General features: G+C 41.3%; 3 protein-coding genes across 4 annotated transcripts; 2 read left to right on the top strand and 1 right to left on the bottom strand.

Moving 5' to 3' along the window:
• The first annotated feature begins 228 nt into the window (after positions 1–228).
• Positions 229–3,367, top strand: LOC5500613 (vesicular inhibitory amino acid transporter). Its single transcript, XM_048733814.1, has 2 exons — positions 229–1,856; positions 2,001–3,367. Exon 2 carries the CDS (start codon positions 2,032–2,034, stop codon positions 3,352–3,354), a length of 1,323 nt encoding a protein of 440 aa, XP_048589771.1. The 5' UTR covers positions 229–1,856; positions 2,001–2,031; the 3' UTR covers positions 3,355–3,367.
• Positions 3,368–4,268: 901 nt separating this feature from the next.
• LOC5500616 (amidophosphoribosyltransferase) lies at positions 4,269–10,597 on the bottom strand. Of its 2 annotated transcripts, none has more exons than XM_048733227.1 (3): positions 10,282–10,597; positions 7,633–8,770; positions 4,269–5,686 (listed from the first exon to the last, which is right to left on the bottom strand). In XM_048733227.1, exons 1-3 carry the CDS (start codon positions 10,416–10,418, stop codon positions 5,426–5,428), a joined length of 1,536 nt encoding a protein of 511 aa, XP_048589184.1. In that variant the 5' UTR covers positions 10,419–10,597; the 3' UTR covers positions 4,269–5,425. The 2 variants fall into 2 exon arrangements, with proteins under 2 accessions (XP_048589184.1, XP_032224900.1); XM_032369009.2 differs by lacking the exon at positions 10,282–10,597 and adding an exon at positions 9,673–9,818.
• A 124-nt stretch (positions 10,598–10,721) lies between these two features.
• Positions 10,722–12,845, top strand: LOC5500615 (multifunctional protein ADE2). The gene is made up of 2 exons (XM_001621991.3): positions 10,722–10,877; positions 11,406–12,845. Exons 1-2 carry the CDS (start codon positions 10,865–10,867, stop codon positions 12,671–12,673), a joined length of 1,281 nt encoding a protein of 426 aa, XP_001622041.3. The 5' UTR covers positions 10,722–10,864; the 3' UTR covers positions 12,674–12,845.
• The last annotated feature ends 156 nt before the right edge of the window (positions 12,846–13,001 follow it).

The following is a 13,001-nucleotide window of genomic DNA, read 5'->3' as shown; positions in this document are numbered from 1 at the left end:
TACAATCTTTTCAGCCTCCAGGCTCTTGTATCAGAGCTCGCCCCAGTAGCCAGCTCACCACCACAGGGAACCCAAATAAGATACTGTGGATTGCCTTTTAAGGTAATTCCCTTGAATTGCACTGCGCACCCCTTCTGCGCATAGTGGCGCGAGCTGTTCGAATTTTCCGGTATTAAGTGCGCGCGCGCGCCACAGTTGTACAAGAGAACACAGCAAAAGGCGCGCGTTTTTAATTAAAATCGCTTTGACAGAAAAACGAAGTCGGTTACCCCCATTTTTTTTTTGCTCAAATAGTTAAATATATACGGAAAAATGATATACTGAAAAAAGAAAAAAAGTTGGGTTGTAGAAGTTTTCTTATTTCTCTAAAAATCCGTAAAAATACTTCAAAATGGCGCTTTTTACCGTATGAATAGTGGCGAAAACAATGTCTTTTAGTGCGATCTCTTAAAATGTGATTTGTTTTGAACATTAGCTACTACGGGTTATTGTTTAGGAGATCGGGTTTTGGCAGCTCGACAAACAGAACTTAATTTTCTAAAGACTATAGGCACTCTTTTTGAAAACTAAGAGTTGGGATTTTTCCTTGCGCGATCAGTAAAAACGCGTCAACTCTACGCCCCTCTGTTGTGAAAACGAGGTCGGTACCCCCATTTTTTATTACATTTTTTGAAAGCCCTTAACTTCAATATTGTTTATGCCAAGTTTTAAAAAAATTCTGGGTTGTACAACTGTTTCAAGGGAATTACCTTAAGTGTGTGCTGGACAGATAGCAAATAACTTCTTATTTCTCCGTCAAAAAAAATCTTTTGAAATAACAGCCGATTTAAAACAAGACGGGACATCCAGGACAGAACCGAGGATTGATTGATATGGAATTTTTGTGTTCCCGTTTATAAGTACACTGAGTCGTCCAGGCTTCACCGGACCAGTTATTGGACGCCATATTTGGCCAATAACAGACCAACTAGGCCTTATCTCGACTACGCCTGGAAATTTCAATTATTCTCTGTTCTTCTGTAGCGCAGTCAGAGAATGCTTTTAAATGTAGAGAATTCATATCGAAGAGTATAGGGGTCCGGCGGTTGGAGCTCCCATGAATCGCAAGCTCCCGCCATAGTATGTTAAATGGTGATAAAATCTCAAAATGACCATCTCAAAACAAAGTGTTATCTTCATTTATCAAATTCAATAAAAAAAGCTTCACTGTAAATGCCGAGATGCTTTCTCACGCTTGGTATTTTACAAAAAAAAAGTGTTGGCTCATTGAGACTTTAACATAATACACATATGTTGCTTATTCGGTTGAGAACTTTAAATCAATCAAGTGGGAAATGATTGTTGTGAATGCTTTTATCGGTTAATAAACACGCAGATTTTCTATTGATCTCTCTGGTTGGTCTGGGAGGGGGGGTGGGGTATTTCTTACGACGAGCGCACGGTTTAATGTATGCATTGATTGCTTGATAAAAGGTATTCACATAAATTTTCGCACTAAAGCCCTCCCCTCCCCAACAATTAACGCTGGAAGTTTTTGGTGCCGACATTGTTAAAAGAAGTTGTTGGTGCTTCTCATCTCCTGCGCTTCAATTTGTATTCTCTGAGCTTTCTATGTTGCTGTTTCGTGAGTATTATGGAAATTTTATTTGTTATGAGGGCGACGTGAAACTCGAGAGGAACCTTTGGCGCGACTAGAGCGCGCGAGCATTAGCGGAAATATGATTAGCATAAATGCAGATGTAACCTCCAATAACCCCTCCAAATGAGCGTATGAAAAGCCAGTTTATGGGGATCTAACGTCGTAGTACAAGCCAAAACAAAGGTGCTTTTTGTGATTGCAGATGTCTCCATGTAAGGTACAGTAGAGTAAATTCAAATGGAGGCAGCTTTAGAAACACACACACTGTTGTTGTTTTCTTGTTGCCTCCCGGTTGCTATTATGCTAATGTAAAGTACTGTGTTAGTGCTAGGGTGTTCTTTAATAACTTGTTTCGTTATAGGTACCTTAAGAAGACGTAAAAGAAAATTAAAATGTATATCGAAAAAAATCAACTACTAGAATACGGTGATATCAGTTTCGATGAGGAAGACGACGATGAAGGATTCTTTGCAATTTTATCGGATTCCGAGATGTCCCCGAAAAAAGGCCAAATGTCTTCATGGCGAGCCGTTGTAAATCTGCTAAGCTACATTGAAGGGCCCGGGATTCTTGCGCTACCCTTTGCGCTTAGCAAAGGCAATGGCGTGGCCCTAGCTGCTTTAGTAGTCGTCCCAATGGTCGCGTTTTACACAGGAAAAATCCTAATTGAGTGTCTCTACGATCTGAAAATAAACGGTCGAATAGTGCGCGTCAGAGAAAATTACTACGGCATCGCAAGAGAGATATGGCCGCGGTTTGGCGCGCATGTCGTCGTGGCATCTCAGTTGATGTCTTTCTGTTTGTTGGGATCGCTTTACTTGGTACTCATGGGGGACCTGTTGAAGACGTCACTTCCGGATTTGAGGCTATCTACCAGGCAGTGGATGGTGATAATGGCGTGCACAGGGGTCCCGTCGAGCTTATTCAGGTCGTTAGCGCAAGTAGCGTGGCTTAGCCTACTTAGCATATTCGCGCTTATCTTATCAGTGGTCCTAGTGGTAGTCTACAGTGTTTATAACCACTCGACCTGGGTCATTACCACAAGTAATATTCTCCCGCAGGTGAATATTGAAAGCGTTCCTATTGCCCTTGCTATTGTCGTGTTCAGCTATTCTGCCCATGCGTCATTGCCTGGCTTAGAGGCGAGTTTGTCTAACCGCACGAACTATAACGCTATACTGGGACTTTCCTATTCACTCAGTTGCTTTATTAAATTGGTCTTTACTTTTGCGGCATTTCTAACTTTCCATCCTAATATCCTCCCTGTTATAACAACCAGTATGCCAATGTCGCATATCTACATAGCTGTCACTGCCTTTCTGATACTCAATTCGCTGTTCTCCTATCCATACCGTATAATGGCCATGGTGCACATTGTAGAGAATTCTCTTATTCCGGAGTCCATCCGTTCCAGGGTCCCAGACTTGGTCTGGTATACTGTAGTTCGCTTAGTGCTAAATTTCCTAACGTTAATTCCAGCGGTCCTAATCCCTCATTTTGCCCTACTCATGGCCTTCATGGGCAGTGTAATCAGCATCTTAACAGCTATTATCTACCCCTGTGTGTTTCACCTGTTTCTGAAGCACAGGGAAATCTCCCTGTGGCAGACCTTGTTAGATAGAGCGTTTGTAATTCTAGGATTTTTGGTCAGCGGTATGGGTCTTCTAGCAACAGGAAGGCAAGTGTATTCAACCGTGTATTCAGAGAGTGAATAAATTAGATTGCTGATGAGTAGTTATCATTACGGGGGAGCATGGAGCACATCTTATCACTGACAATAGGGTGATTTAGATCCACGACGCCGGCAAAAAGACGCCGCCTCGCGCACGTTCGATTGCGCGCGCACGCTAATTTTTGCCGGCGTCCCGCCCTGAAGAGGACGTGAAAAAGCATGAAATGCCGTCCTAAACAGGACGCGACACCGGCAAGAAAAGCGTGCGCGCGCAATCGAACGTGCGCGAGGCGGCGTCTTTTTGCCGGCGTCGTGGATCGAAATCACCCTATTGTTTAAGCGATGTGGGTAGAGCACCACTTATTACTAGCAGCACTTAAGGGGGGAAGGGCACATGATATCACTGACATTTCAGTCACTAACATTTCGGGGAGGAAGGGTGGGGCACATGCTATCACTAACATTTCAGGAAGGGAGAGTGGGGCATATGCTATCACTAACATTTCAGGGAGGGAGGGTGGGGCACATGCTATCACTAACATTTCAGGGAGGGAGGGTGGGGCACATGCTATCACTAACATTTCAGGGAGGAAGGGTGGGGCGAATGCTATCACTAAAACTTCAGGGAGGAAGGGGTGGGGCACATGTTATCACTAACATTTCAGGGAGGGGCACATGCTATCACTAGCATTTCAGGGAGGGAGGGTGGGGCACATGCTATCACTAACATTTCAGGGAGGGAGGGTGGGGCACATGCTATCACTAACATTTCAGGGAGGAAGGGTGGGGCGAATGCTATCACTAAAACTTCAGGGAGGAAGGGGTGGGGCACATGTTATCACTAACATTTCAGGGAGGGAGGGGCACATGCTTTCACTAGCATTTCAGGGAGGGAGGTTGGGGCACAGGCCATCACTAAAACTTGAGGAAGTTGATCATGTCAAGTCACTGGCAAAATTTTAGCAACAAATTATTAATATTTAATACAATTAAATACTTGTAAATATTTATATTTTGTAGTGTTTACCTACAGCTGCCTGATCCTTTAATAAACACTATTCATTAAAAAAATGGAAATTATAAAAAAATGGCAATTGTCAAATTTCAGTTTAAATAAATTGTGACATAAAATACAATACTGGTGGTTGAGCAGAAAACACTTTGTTCTATTGACAGAATTAAACATATGAGCTTTGGTATGACTAGGAAAATTGCAGACAAGCTGTGGAATAACTAGGTGGTCTGCATAGGTTTTGTGGAATCAGGGAAATAAACCATCACAAGGTTGAAGTGGTATGCTTAATGCCCCTGTGACAACAGAGTAGTCTCTGTGACATTTTAAATGTTGGCTTATCAAATAGCGGTATTATAAGCACTTACAATTACAAATAAATTATTACTGCCAAACCAGTAAAACCATGAAAAGTGGAGATAAGAATGGAATGTTGTTTCTGACAAATCACATGCAAGATTTTCTAACAGTAAACTAGGGACATCTCAACAAATCTCAGTGTCTCAATATTTTTGTCTGATTGGTTAGAAGACAATAAACATCCCACGCATATTTTGGGTGTGAATGGTTTTACAGTTAACACTATAAATTATTTGGATTTATTTAAATGTAAAATGACTTGTAATCTTCTTTTTACAGCAACCATAATACAAAATATTATTCATGGAGAATGATGCATGAGGCCAGAGGCTGTTCAAATATTTAAAATGAGGGTGTATAATAGCAGACAACAAAGCTGTAAAAAAGTGATGCCCCTAAGCCAAAATTTATGTCAGCAAATTTCATAGGGACCTATTTCAAAAAAGGTTGCACTGCAGTGCTTGGTGGTTACCACACAGTTGACTGTTTCCTAACAACTTTCCAATCTGGAGTTTTTATTGATGCATATTTGCTCATTTATTTGATATCCATAAACCACTGAGCGTTACGACACATGGATACTCCAAGTGCAGCCTTACAGAAAGCATAGAGCAAACATATAGAAGTACTGTTTGGTAAGAAAATGAAACAATACTTAATCCATCAATGTATGTGAGTTGGTTTGACAACATTTTCTTTGTCTTGTAGTAAACTGAGCAAGGTGCACTTTAAACATCACATTCTACCATTCCAGCTCCACGGGGTACTTGCCACTGAGGCAGGCCGTGCAGTGCCCAACTTTGCGTCCCTTGGTCTCTTGTATTCCTGATTGTACAGCAGTTTCTAGGCCCTCTAGACTGAGGTACACCAAACTGTCGGCACCCACCTTCCATGCTAACTGCTCTGCGTCCATCTTGTTGGCGACAAGCTCCTCCCGCGTTGGGATATTGATGCCCATATAACACGGGTGCTTTAATGGTGGGGATGCAATTCGAACATGCACCTAGGTGGATGATATATGCATTAGTCTTACAGACATTTAAGAAATATCTGTCATTACAATATTAAAAACTTAAAAGCATTATGATGATAGAACAGCAATCATAAGAGATTTATGTATATGCATATGTTCCTTTGCTCTAGAGCTTGTTTTGATGTAGGGATCTAATAATAGTGAATATAACAATCATTCACGTAGCTGAAAAAAATGAAATAGACTGGTATATGTACCTGTTGTGGTTGGGAATTTATTTTGAGTGGAATTTTTACCAACCAGTTGGAAATTCTCCAACCAGTGAAAAATCTGGAAGACCTCAGAAGTACCAGGCATTCTTTTTTGATAAGTACGTTGGGGTTAGGGTTAGGGAATGGTTGGGTAAGTCTTTGTCGAAATAAACTTCAAGTATCTTTTGGTTAGGGTTAGGGTATGGTTGGGTAAGACTTTGTTAAAATAAACTTTACGTAACAAAACTTGTGTGGAAGATATTTTTATTTAATTAATCTGGGCGCCTTTCTTACAAGCTTCTGTAAACGTGATTTGGCGATCATTGTCAAATCGTGGAGGTACTGATGACGTGCAGTGGCTCAACCGATTTGGAGCAATTGTTCCTTTGATGCGCCCATGAGTTCAGTTACAACTGTGCAGTAATTACTCTCTTCGACAGACACTACTTTTCCAATGAGCATACGTGGGTGAAGACAAGAGGTTTTGTCAGGTCTTTCAATTTGAATGGCCACAATATCATCCTTCTTGAACTTTCGCTTTTTCTTTCTCTTGGTTTGTTCTACCATTTTCTGGTTGTATGCTTCTTGCCTTTCAATTTCAATTGTTTTTTTGTTCAGATTAGAAAAAAAGGAAATAAATGGTGATCCTAGTATGACATCCCTACCCCTATAACTAAGCGAAATATACTGGTTCCGCCAGTTCCACTTTTTAGTAATGCCGTTCTATAGGTTCTTGTTCCAGCGGTACATTTCATAAACATCTGCTTCTTTAGAACAGAAAAGTTAAACAAAATCGAGTAATGACGATGCCACGAAGAGGACAAAAAATAATTATTCAAGAGAAACAAAAGAACACTATTATTGCTCTAATTATTGGGCAGTCTTACATGTCAGTCATTCAATACCCGCTTTCGCGGGTTGAGGGTTCGAATCACGGTAAGGTAAGAAAAAAAATGTAAATTAGACACAGGTAACTCACTCAGTAGGGTAATGAATAAATAGATAACTCTAAGAGTGTAGAAAGTAGAATGGAGGGAGAGGAGAGAGGGAGAGGAGAGAAGGTGTAGGGGAGTGGTGTTCTTTGTTCCTATAAAATCCAAGCCCCTGTTTTATAAATGAGTCCCCAAAAATATAATCCCTTTTAGAATGACAGATAACCACAATTTGAAAAATTTCCACTGGTTTGAAAATTTCCAGCTGGTTGTAAAATTACCAACCGGTTGAAAAATTTCCAACTAGTTGAGAAAAATTTCCAGCTAAGATAAATTTCCAACCACAACATACCCATGTATGTACTACTTCTAACAGTAGATCTGTGTAATTATTATAGTTGACCATCTAAACATTTTTTTGTGTTAAGAAAGCCTATCAATCTGCCGTTTAATGCTCCTGCACGATAACGATTGACCATTTCCATCTGCTAATTCAAGCAGGTAACTGAGAAACTTTCAATCAAATATCATTAATTAAGACTTCAATCATGGATGGTTATTTTGAAACAAATGAACCATTGTGTTTTCAATTTGAAACAATAACAAAGGAGTGGATGAACAACATTCTTAATTAAGGTCTAGCTCAAGGGTTTTTTTATTCAATAGAACAAAAGTAAACTCCACCAAATTACAAAATACTTAAAAAAGTGTGATTTTGGTCATTTTTTAGGGACAATTCCCCCTCCCCTGCTATTGATTTTATCCTCAAAATGAATCAGTGAGTAATAATTACCTCTGCAGCCCCAGCTTGCTTTAAAAGCTTTATGATTGGTCCGATTGTATTTCCTCGCACAATAGAGTCATCCAACAGCACTACCCTCTTCCCGCGAAAATTTTCAGTCAGAGGTCCAAACTTCTTGTTTACACTCAGCTGGCGCAGGCGATTTGATGGCTGTATAAAAGTCCTGCCTACATAGCGGTTCTTTGTGAGAACTTCCACGTAGGGTATTCCTGTCTGCTGTGAAAAGCCAAAGGCTGCAGGAGTGGCTGACTCAGGAATGGTACTGACAACGTCTGCTTCAACAGGGGACTCAATAGCCAACTGCTTGCCACATCGCTGCCTCACTGTGTAAACCATTTGACCTTCAAACATGCTATCTGCTCTGGCAAAGTAGACGTACTCAAAGATACAGAAAGCAGGGTAGTTGTCTCTCTCTGGAGGCACGATGGCTAGAGACTTAGGCCCAGAGGGGGTTAGCTGGACAATCTCTCCTGGTGCTACTTCGTGCATTAGTACTGCCCCAATGGATGGGAAGCTGCAGGACTCAGACGATGCAACCCACGCTAAGACATCATCTTCTTCATTGATCTTGCTCTCAATGTTGGTAAGGCTGTTAAATCGCTTGAGTTCATGGTTTAAGGAGCTTACAGACTTTTTTAACATTCCTATACACAGTGGTCTATTGCCATAAGGATCACGCACAACAAATACTGAGTCCTTGTTCATGATGGCTAGACTGTAGGCACACTGTGTTTGCTTCATTAGGTATTTAATCCTTGCCACCCAGTCAGCGCCATTTGGTTCCCCACATGAGGGTCTGGTAGTTAGCAGTTGAGTTATTACTTCAGTGTCACTCCCAGTTGAAAGACCTATGCCCTGGTGTAGCATGCGATTCCGCAGTGATGTAGCATTTATAAGCTCCCCATTGTGCGCTACTGCAATATGACTAAAGACAGTGTCCACAACAAATGGTTGGCAATTTAACAGTTCTGAGCTACCAGCGGTAGAATAGCGAGTGTGGCCTATTCCCATGCAGCCCTCCAGTTCCTTCAGACATCCATCTTGGAATATGTTAGATACCATACCCATGCCTTTCTTGGTATAGAATCTATTTCCATCATTTGTAACAATACCAGCACTTTCTTGGCCACTGGAAAAAAGGAAAAAAAGATAAGTCTAGCAGACAGAGTCAATCTCCACAAAAGAACAGCTATACAGGCGTGCCCAGGGTCAAAGGGGTCAAGGCAAGCTGCTTATCAGAGTAGCGGCTTATAAACTGTCTATCTCTTGATAAAAAAGTGCCTTTTAACAATGTGCAAGAAGAAAAAATGTTCCCAGAACCATGAAAACACAAGCTTTCAATGTGTCTGTAATACTTCCAGTTATTCTAGCTTTCCTTCTAACCATCTCCCTAATCGCTGAAGTCTACTAAAAACAACACATTTAGGCAATGCACTTTTTTGGGGGGGGAGGTGCTTAATCAAGCTTTTTCAAGCATTTACATTAGTTTAGAAAGTGGTTGAGTTATGATTTTCATGGCTATTCAGATAGAATAAGTGTTCCAGTGACCTATTCACCAGAGTTCATGCTTTAGAATCTAGGGAAAGTTATTGCCATTTTTTTAACCATTCAGGACATGTACCTGTTTTTAAATCTTTAAGTGGATTATCATTTCTAGAGGAGTAATAGCTAGAGCCAATGCAGCAGGTGAGAGCGACACTAATTTTACTAAAGTAGCCATAAGAAAAGCAAGCTCAATCGATTTGGGCTTCCTGTGTAGCTAGCCACTGTCATCTTGGAAGTTAATGTATCTCATCCCCTTCCCCTATGAGCAATAAGTAGTCTTGGCTGCTTGGTTTTGGGTGTTGTCAGCAAAGTGTACACCAGCTTAGGCTCCCTTTTGCTAAAAGTCAGAAGTACAAAGCAACTGCATGATTTTTCGTATGTGTTAACGATAACATTGAAAGCTTTTTCTACAATTTATACTACTAATACAATGGCAAAAACAACTGGCCTATTCAAATCAACAAGATGGAACAAGTGTTATTTCACCTCTTCTAGCATAAATGACCAGCTAATCTTCTAGCTCAAGCACTTCACTTCTCCAAGACTTTTAGTCCCGTGGAGGGTTCTTCAGGGAAAAAGTGATAGGGATGCTCGTAGGGAAATTCAAAAAATACCCTAAAAATACCTGCAACGGCCAAAAAAGCATCCCTATCAAGTCGACATGGGAAGTTACGTTATTCAACTCCATCTAAAACAAGGCACGTGTAGAGCACACGTGAGTGACTTTGACAGCTCAACCTTATCCACGTGACAAGAACATTATGCCGACAGCACCATTAAAATGGCCAAGGCTTTCCACTCTTACTTCTCAGCTTTTAATACTTCTTAAATCGAGACTTTGTTGCGGGTAAAACGTAAAATTTTGAAGTGTTAAAATAATTTTCGGCTAAACGGTTAGTCTATTCGTAAACTAAGACTATTATTATACGACGGCATCCGTTTGATTGCATGATATACCAAAGTAATTATGCAAGCATAGACTATATAGCTTGATTCAAGCAAATTGTTTGCAAGGTACTTACTTATCCGGTACAAAACTTACTTAAATTAATAAAAAATACCATGACAGCTTCTTTGGTACTAATTTAAGCTTACCGATGCTGTAGCCCGACCAATCCAAGGCAGATCACATTGGCGACATCAGCTTCTTCGGGGGAAACACCTTTCGCCGCCACACAAGCAAAGATCCCGCATTTATCTTGGAGTTCCCTCAGATCTCGATCGTCCGCCATGACAGTTTCGAAATGATAAGTGCCCTGTCGTGTTTAACCTGTCAGGGAGCTGGGGGTGAACACCAAAAGTTCCACAAGACGAAAGATAACAGGGTAAGAAATAACAAGTCACCAGTCACGTCCACATTACAATACAACAATCGAGTTGAAAAAGACAATAAATAATTTCACCGCCGCGCATCTACTTTCAGCCTAATTTGCATTCTAGAGCCGTAACTCCTAGAGCGCTGATTGGATAAAAACAATTTTCCCGCTCATTTTATTGTATTATCTCGATTCTGATTGGTTTTTGTGTTCCACGAGGTTTCAAGACCTCCTGTCATTGATATCAGTGATCACGTTCGCTACAAAAGCGACTGTGGAACGACTGAGTGTTCATCAGTTCTGCCATCTTCAGGGCTAGTAACTTCCACGTATTACCTCAACGGTCGCATCAACTTATCGAAATGGCAGCAGCAGGTGAGTCTAGCTGTTCTGTATTGTACGAAATTTCTCATCTTTCCGATATCTAAGGGTTAGCACGTGCTCGGTTGTTCATTTCAGTTTTGCTCATTTTGCCTTCGTGACCACCTTCCAGCCCATGAAAATACAGCCTCCAACGATAAATTCTGCACGTGTCTAAACTAGCAGTTCTTGGGAATTTATTTTACTCAATACTTATGAGAATAATACAAGGATGAAATGACTGAGTTAATTAAAATAGTAGTGTGACTAAATATATATTCCATGAAACACCCAAAAATATCAACAAAATATGGCTTCTTGTGTTTGTTCCTTCAATATTCTTTCTTTTTAACCCCATTAAAATGATTTTTTGTAGCAAGAGAGCAAATTATATATTGCGTGTTATTCCCCTACTCGTTTACACGCGGAACAAATAGTAAACACGTGAATACATATCTTTGGTTATTGCATAATGCCGTTGCATGTACTAGGTTCAAGCTCCATGAATATTATTAACAAGTTTATGTTTCTGTTTTAATGTAGTAATGAAGATTGGAGAGAAGATCATTGAAGGCAAGACAAAGATTGTTTATGCTCTCCCTGACTCTCCCGATGGCAACCATGTACTCCTTAAATCCAAGGATAAGATCACTGCCTTTGACGCCACCCGCAAGGATGAAATGTCAGGCAAAGCAGCCCAGAGTACAGCAACTACCTGCGCCATCTTTGAGATGCTTAAGGCATGCGGGTTGAAGACCCACTTTGTGAAGCGGTGTGAGTCCGACCCTGAGGCATTCATTGGAATTGCATGCGAAATGATCCCCCTAGAGGTTGTGTGTCGCCGTATTGCCACTGGCTCATTCCTGAAGCGCTACCCAGGTGTGAAGGAGGGGTACAGGTTCACTCCTCCAAAGCAAGAATTTTTCTTGAAAGATGATGCCCAGCATGATCCCTTCTGGACCTACGAGCAGTGTGTTGAGGCTGCATTTGAGATAGGGGGAAGAAAGATCGGCAAGCATGAGCTGGACATTATGAGCGAGTCTGCAATTGCAATCTTTGAAATCATTGAGCGTGCTTGGGCAACTGTTGATGTGGCCCTGGTTGACATGAAAATAGAGTTTGGTGTCAACCGCAAGACCGGAGAGTTGATGCTAGCTGATGTGGTAGACAACGATTCCTGGCGTATCTGGCCTTCTGGTGACAAGCGTCTGATGCGTGACAAGCAGGTCTACAGGAATCTGCCAGAGGTCACTCCTGAGGCTCTTGAACAGGTCAAGAAGAACTATGCCTGGGTTGCTGGTGAGAGCCAGAAACTCAACAAACACAACCCTGGTCATGTTGTTGTCTTCATGGGCTCTGCAAGCGACATTGATCATTGTAAGAAAATTGAAGCTGCTCTAAAATCTTTCAATGTGCCATGTGACCTCAGAGTTAGCTCTGCCCACAAAGGTAGCGAAGATACTCTTAAGGTGCTGAGGGTCTATGAGGGGCAGGGAGTACCGATTGTTATTATTGCTGTGGCTGGTCGTAGTAATGGCCTTGGACCAGTCCTCTCAGGCAATACTTCCTTTCCTGTTATAAACTGCCCCCCAGTATCCAGTGGCTGGGGTGCAGAAGATGTCTGGTCGTCTCTTCGTCTGCCGTCTGGTCTTGGCTGCACTACGGCTTTGAACCCAGATGGCGCTGCTGCCGCTGCAGCTCAAATTCTCGGCCTCCATGACCACATCATTTGGGGAAGCCTGAGAGCTAAGAGGCTCAATATGGCAGTGGGCCTACGTGAGGCAGACGACAAACTTGTCTCAGGAAAGTGAACTATGACATGGGAACAATTTCATTCTTAGGATTATAATGGATTGCATGTCTTCTGTATCCATTAATGCTTTTGCTACATGTAATGCATGCATTGTTCAAAAAGAGAGAATTCACAAACAACACAATGTATCAAATTGCTTGAAATAAATCAATAATAATTTGTGCTTTCAATTACTGTCACTTTGTTGCTTTTGCTAATATAAAAGAGGATTTGCCACCTTTGTATTTAAAACACTTATTTTTGTATTGCATAGAATTTCAAGAAAAAAAATTTGCAACAAGAGATGAATGAGATTTCAGATTTGAACCCCAGAACTCGAATTTTTG

This window comes from Nematostella vectensis, chromosome 10 (genome assembly GCF_932526225.1).
Source record: "Nematostella vectensis chromosome 10, jaNemVect1.1, whole genome shotgun sequence".
Classification (NCBI taxonomy): Eukaryota; Metazoa; Cnidaria; class Anthozoa; order Actiniaria; family Edwardsiidae; genus Nematostella; species Nematostella vectensis.
Note: the sequence above shows the minus strand (reverse complement) of the source record. Positions and strands in the feature narration are given on the sequence as shown.

What these genes read in the sequence shown, in the direction of transcription:
- LOC5500613 (XM_048733814.1), top strand. Translation starts at nt 2,032, where the DNA reads ATGTATATCGAAAAAAATCAACTACTAGAATACGGTGATATCAGTTTC.
- LOC5500616 (XM_048733227.1), bottom strand. Translation starts at nt 10,418, where the DNA reads ATGGCGGACGATCGAGATCTGAGGGAACTCCAAGATAAATGCGGGATC. An exon ending in TTGGTCGGGCTACAGCATCG is followed by an intron (nt 8,771 to 10,281) that starts GTAAGCTTAAAT and finishes CCTTTTTTCCAG; the next exon opens with TGGCCAAGAAAGTGCTGGTA. An exon ending in AGCAAGCTGGGGCTGCAGAG is followed by an intron (nt 5,687 to 7,632) that starts GTAATTATTACT and finishes TCATCCACCTAG; the next exon opens with GTGCATGTTCGAATTGCATC.